Raw genomic sequence first — 10,056 nt, 5'->3', positions numbered from 1 at the left:
TTTTTTTTTTTTTTTTTTTTTTTGGGTACCAGGGTCGAACTTGGGTCCTTGTGCTTGTGAGGCAGGTGGCAGAACCACTGAGCCAAATCCCCGGCCATCAAGCTGGTCCTGAACACACTATGTGGCCCAAGCTGGCCTCGAACTCCTACCTCAGCTTCCTGAGTGCTGGGCTTACAGGTGTGCACCACCATGCACACACCCAGTTTCTTTTTCCCTTAATACTGGGAACTGAAACCCGGGTCAAGCAACTGCAGCAGCGCTCCAGCTACACTTTCTTCCATTGCAAAGTGGGGTGATAACCGCACTTACTTCAAAGACCAATTGTGAGCAAGAAAGAAGTTAAGGCTCATCAAGGGAGTGGTCAAGAAGCTGTAAGGCTGGCTCCATCACAATCTGCCTCAGCTTCTTGGTATTTTTCCCAACTTTCATTCTTCTGAGGAGTACTCAGAGACACCAGAGTGTGAAATTCCCATCCCAGAGACCACCAGAGGTCCCTAATTCATCTTGCACATTACATGACTAGTGATGCTCAAAAGCTGGTAATAAACTACATGAAGGCACCTTCTTTCTTTTAAAAAATCAACCTCTCCCTAATTTCTCTGTGCTGGTTCAGAGCCCAGACAAGCTGTCACATCAGGATCCTACCCAAGTCCTGACCACAGCCTGTTCTTCTTTCTTCCTTGGGACCTTTCACCCTGTCTCTTTCCTTTTCTGTGGCCTGGCCCAGGCTCATCACTGGGCACCTGTATTGTTCATTTTTTTTTAACCAGGACTTACTGGATGCCAGACAACTGCGATGATAAAAAATAGGATCTATAAGAGTGAAGAGTGTTTATTTTTTTCCTTTTTTTTTCAGTACCAGGGATTGAACTTGGGTCCTTGCACTTTGTGAGGCTAGCGGTGGAACCACGGAGCTATAATCTCCAGCCCCTAGTTTTTCCTCCTTTTGCAGTACTGCGGATTGAACCCAGTGCCTCCCATATGCTAGGCTGGCCTTGAACTTGTGATCCTTCTGCCTCTGGCTCCTGAGTAGATAGAATTACTGATGTGCATGCCACCACTCCCACCTGGGGTTTTCCCCCTTTTTTCCAATGCTAGATATCAAACCCAGGGCCTTGTGCATGGTAGGTTAAGTGCTCTACTATTAAACTACACCCGCAGCCCCTTGAGTAGCTTATTTGATCAACAAACGCAGAAAACAAAAAGTAAAGTAACTGAGTTCAGACCAGACATGGTGGCACACACCTGTAATCCTAGCACTTGGGAGCCTGAGGCAGGAAGACCACGAGTTCGAGAAAAGCCTGGGATAAATAGCAAGACCCTGTCTCAAAAACCAAAAAATTGCATAAACCAGGTGTGGTGGTACATGCTTGAATACCAGCACTCTGAGAAGCTGAGGCAGGATGACTATAAATTATAGGCCAGCTTGGGCAATTTAGCAGGCTCTGTCTTGAAACAAAAAATAAAAAAGGAAAGAAAAAGGGGGGGTTGCGCTAGAGATACAGCTCAGGGCCAAGGCCCTGGGATTCCCTAGTACTGAAAAAAAAAGCAGTATATATTCTCCTACTTCACCATTACTCATAATAACTATGAAGTGGGTCCTCCTATGGACTAGGCCCTGTGATAGGTGTCTCAGAGACTATTCCAATCTTTACAACAATCCTGTCTTACAGGTCACATTCTTCTTCTATGGCAGGAAACTGCAGTTGAGAGGCTATCCTGTCCACGTGGAAGCTGGGTGCTTGCCCAGCATAGTCTATGAAGCCTGTGGGCCTTCCACTGCACTCCACTATTACTCCTGCCCCCACCTGTCCCTAACTAGCCAGGCTGAATTGGCTCAAGCAACAAGAACTGTTCCATAGTTTGCATCATGAGAACAAAGCCTCAGTAGTACTTTTTGGAAATGCTTTTGAGATCGCCAACCCCCACCCTACTCCACCCCAAGTCTGGCTATACTGCCCCAGCTAGTCTCCAACTCTTGGGCTCAACTGATTCTCCTGCATCAGCCTCCCAAGTGCTGAGAATACATGTATGCACATTGTACATTACAGTTTTTGAGATAAATGAACATGCCTTTGCTTTCAAAAGTTTTTTTTTTTTTTTGGTACCGGGTATCGAACTCAGGTCCTTGTACTTGCAAGGCAGGTGCTGGAACCACTGAGCTAAATCCCCGTTTTTGTTTTTATTTTTTGGCTTTGTTTTGTTTTTTGAGATAGGATTTAAAAAACAATTTTTTTTGCTAACCAGAATTGAACTCAGGACCTTGCGCTTGAGAGGCAGGCAGTGGAACCACTGAGCTAAATCCCCAGCCTTGCTTTAAAAAACTTTTAAAGCCAACTCACTATAATATTCATTTTGTTTTGGTTTTTGAGATAGGATCTTACTATGTAGTTCAGGCTGCCCTTAAACTATGTAGCTAGGATGGCCTAGAACTTGTGATTCTCCTGCCTCCCGAGTGCTGGGGTTATAGATGTGTGCCATCATGTCTGGCTAAACTGATAAGATTCTGTTGAATTTCCCTCCTGGAGCCAATCTATTTACCTCAAAGTAATGATGTGCTCCATTTCTGGGTCCAAAGCACTTTTCTCTTTAGCTCCCTATAGATGGCTTTAATGTGTCTTAATTGAATTCTGGACCACAGTTAATCTGTCAGGCACTTAAAAGTCTCTGAGATACAAAGCCTTAGTAGATTTGATCATAGTATCTTCTACTGTCTATTAAGAGGTCATCTATATCATAATGGTGACTGTAACCAAACCCTAATGCAATCTCTAACAGGATTCCCTTCCCTGCCTTTAGTCCTTTCACCCTCCCCTGTAATGGAGCTGACCTCGTTTCTCATTACATCTTGGCTCAGGGATACTGAAATGGCAGGTCAAAGCTGCACACAATGCCCTGTACACCAATCGCCTGAGGTCACTTTGTACAACTGGACAGGCCAGGGGCTCTGCTGGGTCAGGCTCCCCTCAAGGTGACTGTTAGTGCTGCTGACTGGAATGCCTGATCCTCTTCTTCCCCCAACCCTGCTTCTTCCTCAATGTTCTCTTTGGCGTGGGGTGTAACTTAGCAGTAGAGTGCTTGCTTGTGATGTATGAGGCCCTGGTTTTAATCCTCATCACCACAAACCAAAAGTGCTCTCCTTGAAGCATCTGATTGAGCCCTCCTGGCTTTAGCTGCCAGCCTCCTTCGGCACTTCTGCAGTTCTAGAAAGCCCCTTCTCTCCAGCTCCACAGTATTTATTTGTATCTCACTGCATGGGTGGGTCCCTGCACTAGACTGGTTTAAATACCATGACTTTTCCTTTTGTCCTCGCAGGCTCCCAATTTAAACACATGCCAGACACTGTCTTCATGCTAGGGACGGTCCAATTTCTGCCCTTGGAGCATTCACAGTACACCAAAAAAGTCACACTGAGTCTTAAAAGCACTATTGGAACATGGTGTGTGCAAGGCCTGGAGGCAGCACAGGGTAGGAGACGAACTCAGTGAGATGGGGGAGGATGACTAAGGAAGGCTTCCAAGGAAAGATGATGTCCAAACTGAGCTTTCAGATGAATTAACAGTTTGATTACCCAGGGATGTCTGTTTTCCAGGCTGGCTGCCAGCTGCCTTTCAGCCAGAAATACTTCAGTTATGGTGTCCCCTGTTTCTACTCAGACAGTCCTTCATTCATCAATGTCAGGCAAGGGGAAGAAGCAGTGAAAGCTCGTGGGTATAGTGTCAGAAGAACTTGGGATCAAATTCTTGCTCCATCCCTAAGTCTGCTACTATGTGGCTTAGACAATCCCTGAGACTCATTTTCCTTATTTGCATTAAGTCAATAACAATAGTGTCTACCTGAAGCGGATACGCTAAGAATTAAGTGAAATGACGCAGAAGAAGTCTTTTGTACATTCCAGGCACATGGTAAGTAAGTAAGGCAAGAGTGACTGTGAACCTTTTTTTTTTTTTACTTCCAGTGCCAGGGACCAAATCCAGGGCCTCACTCATGTTAAACACGTGCTGTACTACTAAACTATATCCCTGGCCCCTAGCTGTGAATTCTGAGGCACTACAGGATTTAGGAAAGCTACAGAGTCCAGCTGGGTCTGAGTCCCAGCTTACCACTAGCTGAGCCATCCAAGCCTTTACCCTCTGTGGCCCTATCAATCCTGTTATACCCTGCCAACTCCAGCCCAGACCAGCTGCTTCAAGGACTTAAAAGTCTACTGGCAGTCTCCCATTTGAACACTGGAAGAAAGGGACTCCTGACCCCATGGCAAGTGAGGTTTCTTTTTTCTTTTGGTGCCCCCCACTTTTGGTAGTACTGGGGATTGAACCCAGGGTCTTGCACATACTAGGTAAGGGCTCTACTACTGACCTAATCTTCATCTTATGACTGAGGTTCTGTATTCAGAAGTAGAGGTTCCAGCCTCCAAGGTCCCATTCAGTTCCACGGATGCCTTATAGCTCTCAGACTGACTCTCACTTCCAATGGATGGTTGTAGACAGGCAGACTCCCTGCAGCTGTGGCCAGGGCCTGCCCTCTTACCTCCTTTTCTGCCTGCTCTGTTGCCTAGGCTAGATCCAGTGTCCAGTGCTCACTGCCTTCTCTTGTTTGGACAGCCTTGGCCATGGCCCCATCCTATCTTGCTCCACACTCCTGAAATGGCCCGCCCCCTCTCTCCTTCCTTGGCAAGCACATTTTGGCTCTATAATACCATTTCCATAAACAAGCCTACAGTTCAGCCTTCTGCCCTGGCCTGCTGTGAAGACTTCCTACAAGCATCTCCCACCTCTTTTTTTTGGTACTGGAGATCGAACTTGGGTCCCTGTGCTTGTAAGGCAGGCAGCAGAACCATTTAGCTAAATCCCCGGCCCCAATTTCTTTCTTTTTTTTTTGGTACAGGGGATCGAACTCAGGACCTTGTGCTTGCAAGGCAGGAGGCAGGACCACTGAGCTAAATCCCTGGTCCCCCTCCTCTTTCATAGCAGTCCTGCTAGAAAAGAATGAAGAAGCTCAGGCTAGGGATTTAGTTCAGTGGCACTGTGCCTGCCTTGCAAGTCCAAGGTCCTGAGCTCAATCCCCAGTACCGCCATACACACACAAAAAAAAGAATGAAGAAGCTGATCTACGAAATTAGCAGCTCCCTAAATGTAAGGGGTTCTTCTTTTCTTCAAAGAGACTAGGGTCCATGCCCTAAACTGAGTCAGGGGCCAGTTGCCAAAGCTTTTTTTTTTTCTTTTTTGGTACCAAGGATCAAACTCAGGACCTTGTGCTTTCAAGGCAGGCAGCAACACCACTGAGCCAAATCCCTAGCCCCTAAAACTGTTTCTGACCCCCTGTGTAAGCCTCATGTTTTGATTATTTGGTTCCTCCTCAGTTTCTCAGAAATGTTTTTAATAAAACTAACACCTGAGACTGGGTGTTGTGTACACACCTATAATCCTAGCACTTGGGAGGCTGAGACAGGAGGATCTCAGTGAATTTGAGGCCAGCTTGGGCTACATAGTTAACTTAAAGCCAGCCTAAGCTACACAGTGAGACCCTGTCTCAAAAAAACAAAACAAAAGCCCCCCAAAACAACAGCAACAAAACAAAACAAAAAAAGAGCCTACCACCAGAGACTAAAAATAACAACTGCAGTTATCACCAATGCTTACTGAGTGCCAAGCACTGGGTGAAGCACATTCAAGGTCTTAGTTCACTCCTTACTCCATGAGGTGTTATCATCCCTATTTTGTGGATGGCAACACTGAGTTTTAAACACCTTGACCAAGATTATATAGCTGAAGACGGGCAGCACTAGATGCATTGACTCTGATTTTGTTTATTTTGAGAAAGGGTCTCACTATGTTGTCCAGGCCATCCTCAAATTCCTGGGCTCAACTGATCCTCCTGCATCAGTCTCCCACATAGCTGGGAACAGAGACATGTCACCACACCATGAACTTCTTCACCACCTCATGTCACACATAGTGTCTGACTGCCTTACAGGCTTGGGCAGGGGGTACTTACAGCCAGTTACCACCTGAGCCAAGCTTTCTGCCCTGACTTGGTCCAGAAGTTCCTAGGAAATGGGGAAGGGAGTTCCCAGAATGCTAACGTACCTTCCCAATATGTCAGGAAAACCTCCACCCTCTCCCTCCAAACCTGCCCCCCCTTCCCCTGCTAGCACCAGCCTCCCCTTCTGTGCTGAGGACAATCTGGGACAACTCCCAGAGTCAGCACTTCATGAAGGGAGCAGGAAGTGCCACTCCTGAGAGGTGATGACTGGATCTAGTCCTGCTTCTACTACTATTCTGTAGCAGCTCTGATGGCCACTAGGGCTAGCATAATTCAATTCCGTGGGCTTCCTGGGCACCCATTTCCTTCTCACCTGGTATCATAGTTGTTGGAGTTCTTATCAAACTTGTAGGTGGGTGGAAAGTGCAGAGGGCCCTCCCGGAACTCCCGGAGCAGTGGGTCATGTCTCTTGGCAATGCTGAGCTATAGATAAAGACAGAGTCCCTATTTCCCCACAGTCTTGACCCAGGACCACACTCCGTTTTCTCACTGTCCCAGGGGCTGCCTCAGTCCATTTGGTCGCCTTCATCCCACCCTGGCCAGCATCTGAATCCTGGAAACATGACCCAACAGGCGCAGAGAAGGCAGCTGCCTTCCATTTCCCAGTCCTTAGACCATAGGGAACAGGCTTTGAAGAGCCAGGGTCCCCAAAAGGCATCTCATCCTCCAGGAGGTGAACAAGACTGGGGATGGCAAAGATGCCAAGGACACAAGGGGTTGATGGGCAGTGTGGGGTCACAGCAGGCCAAAGCCCTTCTGGTTCCCTATTGGAGAGCACATGTGCAGGATGGCTCCCCCACCCCAGCCCTGCTAGACTCCATCCCTACTCATGGGTAAAGAACAGCCCAGGGAACCTGAGGGACACCCTCTGCTCTTCATAGGGATCATGACAGCAGGCTCAGAGTACCCTTGGGACCCTCCCTTTGCTTGGTACCTGATCCTTCTCCCACAGGTCACCGTAGCACTGATTTTTTATGCATTCCCGAACAAAGTGTAACCCAAAGTCCTCGATCCGAAAGTTCATGTCTCCAAACCAGAGAATGAGGCTTTAAAAACAAAGGAGGGCAGCCTGAGGGTTTGTGATGAGGTCAGAGAAGAGGGGACCAACAGGGAACTCAGGTTTGGTCAATCTAAGGGCTTCTGGAAAGTGGAGAGCTCCAGGGCACACGTGAGAAGCCAGAAGCTCAGGGACATGTGCGGGTCCTGCACTATTCTCATGGCTCCAATACCATCATTCAGGCTGAAGGGACCAGCTCAAAGGGGCATATGGAAAATACAGAGCAGGCTCTAGCCTTCCTTTCTTCCCTCTTACGTGCTCACCAGTAGGTTTTCTTTTGTTTGGTTTGGTTTTGCTTTTTTCAGACAGGGTCTCACTTGGTGGTTCAGGCTGGCTTCGAACTCAAAGTAATCCTCCTGCCTCAGCCTCCCAAGTGCTGGGATTACATTTTGGTTTTTTTTTGGTACCAGGGATTGAACTTCATTATTTTGTTTTTTGAGAACAAGTTTTTGCTATGTAGCAGAGGCAGGCCTCAAACTTACAATCTTCCTGCCTCAGCTTCCTGAGTTGCTGGCATTACAGTTGTGTGCTACCATGGCTGGCTTTCCACAAGATCCTTGACCTGGGATGGTTAGAAGTATCCAGGGATTCTAGGCAGGGCACAGGGACTGAAGAAAAGGGACCCCAGGAATGCAAAACCAGGTAGGTCAGTAGATAGGACATCAGGGGAGGGGCAAAGGACAGGGTGGGAGAGAAAGCACTACTGACTGGCTGGGAAACAGGCGGGGTTGGCTTGGAGGGAGGGCAGGGTGACATTTTGCAGCTCCACGCTCACTCATGGTCCAGGATGTTGGGGACACTGTGTCCCTTAACGTTCTGCATCTCCAAAATCCGGTCAAAGTGTTCCAGCCGCTGATCATTGTTGGCCATGTGGGGAGGCAGGTGGCAATTGATGATGCTGACATAGTAGCCATAAAGTTTCAGGAAGATGTTGACTCCCCCTTTGTTACCCTGGTGGGACAGGTGGACAGATAGGTGAGATGCTACTCTACTTGGAACCTTTACCCACCACAGGCCTAAGGGAGGCAGTATCACTTTTGGCAGGATGACAGGGATACACCCAGCCTCCTAGGGTAAGCTCTCCACCTACAGAACCCAGTCCACCCAGTATGGGGTCTCAGGGATGCCCAGCCTCCTCTGAGGCATGAGGATGTGTACGAAAGGTTCTGGGCCAGATGGAGTACCAAGATTTGTTTCATTTCCTCTTTCTTTTGCTCATCTCTAAGGGTCCCTGCCCTTCCCAGCTCAGGCCTCAGGGAACCACTCAGTCCTTACCCAGTACCCGTAGAGGCCAGTAGGAGTAGATTTTGTAGAGAGGATCTGGATGAAGGGCAAATGTTGGTACTTGGCAAAGACCATTAAGAGGAGCCCCTGCATTCGGATGTGGGAGATCTGTAGGAGAACGAGGGCAAAAGTCATTCACTGAACTGCACATGCTAAGTGTACTCCTGCCAGGCCTGGTGCTAGGCACTCCCCACAGCCCCAAGCCACGTGCAATGCCTACCCCAGGGTCTACAGTACCCCAGTTTGAATCTCAGAGTTTTACTCCTTTCCTGTCTTTCCCTCAGGTATATTCCAAGGGAATATAATTCTCACACATAATAGGTTTCACTTTTTGCTGGTGGACTTGGGGGTAGAAGGGAGAGAAGCTGAGGCTGCCAGAACTCCTGCTATTATTAGGGCCCTGACTCTTCAGTCCTAGCTGTACACATGCCTAGGTGCTCCTCTCACTGATGCTGCCCTGAGACTCTTGGGTACTGTCCATGAAGGCAATGTACTAGGGATGACAGCGAGTATGAAGGATGTATGTTTGCAGGTCTGGGAGAATAACATCTATTAAAGTACTTGATCTCAAATCCTTGCATCAATCATCTAAAGAGTCACTGTCCATTTTGTAGTTGTAGGACTGAAACTCAGGGAGGCTAAGGAACTAGTAGTCCTATTCTACGACTGCCAAAATGCCACTATCTGCAGCTGCAGGGGGTGGGGTGGGAATGGGCCGCAGCCAGTGACCCTCTCTCAGGATCAGATTGTCTACACCCACCATCTAAGTGGTTGTTTCCGGAGCGGGAGGTGCAGAGGCCAAGGAGGAAATCCCCGGGTGGGGAGTGTACTGTGGCCTTCCAGGAATTATGAAACTTGAACCCACAGGCTAAGAACCTTAGCACAGTGAAAGAGTCAAAGCAGGGGGAACCCCAAACTGCGCACTGAGAAAGAGAAGTGTTAGAACCCAACGTTGGTCAGAGGTTGCTACAAATATGTCCTCAACATCACCCTCCAACCCCACTTGGGCTGGACTACAAGGGACTGACTCCCACGGTAAGGGCTGGCATCTGATAAACACTCATGAATAGATTTGAGCTTACTCTTAACTCACAGGCCAGGTTTAGGGCACTGGGCTCCATCATAAAGACCATTTTACTTTGTTAAGGAATAGGAAGAAGTGAGGAGGAGGAGGGAGGATGGGCTTGGGGGCATACATGACAGAGTCAGGTTGAAAGCTTGGGGCTGTGGGGAAAAGCAGGAGACTTTAGGGGAAATTTGGAGGAAATGAAGTAGGAGGTGCTAAAGAAGGGACTGGCAGGAGGTGGGGGGAAGGCTGGGGAACAGCAAAAGGGGTCAGCCCAGGCTTCTCAACCTGTTGGTGACAAATCTCTACCCAAATAAGCTGTAAACAGGGCTTGCCAGTTAACCTCAATTCTTGTCTGGGGCAAAAAGCATCATCTGTCCTGGGTGCCTGGACCTCAGGTTGGCCTCCCAACCTCGGGAGGCCAAAGGGATGGAATGGGTTGTGTCCCTACCACAGGCTGAGCTAATTTCCTTGGTTCAGCTCCATCCTCCCAAGTCCTGCTAGTTAGCCAAGGCACAAGGAGGCCTGCTGGGAAGGGAGTGAGTGGTGAGAGAGGTGGTGCAGCTCTCCATGAGGATTTAGCTCCAAGTTCATAGGAAGAGGC

At 48.4% G+C, this 10,056-nt stretch overlaps 1 protein-coding gene across 3 annotated transcripts in view; it reads right to left on the bottom strand.

Annotated features, from left to right (window-relative positions):
- Nucleotides 1-10,056, bottom strand: part of Inpp5k (inositol polyphosphate-5-phosphatase K) — a 21,074-nt gene that overhangs the window by 5,108 nt on the left and 5,910 nt on the right. For 2 of the 3 annotated variants that reach the window (XR_002025972.2, XM_010642162.3), the window contains exons 4-7: nucleotides 8,378-8,494; nucleotides 7,878-8,053; nucleotides 6,980-7,091; nucleotides 6,359-6,468 (exon numbers count right to left, since the gene is read on the bottom strand). Coding sequence is in view for 2 of the 3 variants with exons in the window: in XM_010642162.3 (XP_010640464.1) it covers nucleotides 6,359-6,468; nucleotides 6,980-7,091; nucleotides 7,878-8,053; nucleotides 8,378-8,494 (515 nt within the window). In the remaining variant the exon portion in view is untranslated. The remainder of the gene's footprint in view (nucleotides 1-6,358; nucleotides 6,469-6,979; nucleotides 7,092-7,877; nucleotides 8,054-8,377; nucleotides 8,495-10,056) is intronic. The other variant, XM_010642163.3, reaches the window with a different exon arrangement.

This window comes from Fukomys damarensis, unplaced genomic scaffold (assembly GCF_012274545.1).
Source record: "Fukomys damarensis isolate Sample0158 unplaced genomic scaffold, DMR_v1.0_HiC HiC_scaffold_13, whole genome shotgun sequence".
Classification (NCBI taxonomy): Eukaryota; Metazoa; Chordata; class Mammalia; order Rodentia; family Bathyergidae; genus Fukomys; species Fukomys damarensis.
This window is presented reverse-complemented; position numbering and strand designations above follow the sequence as displayed.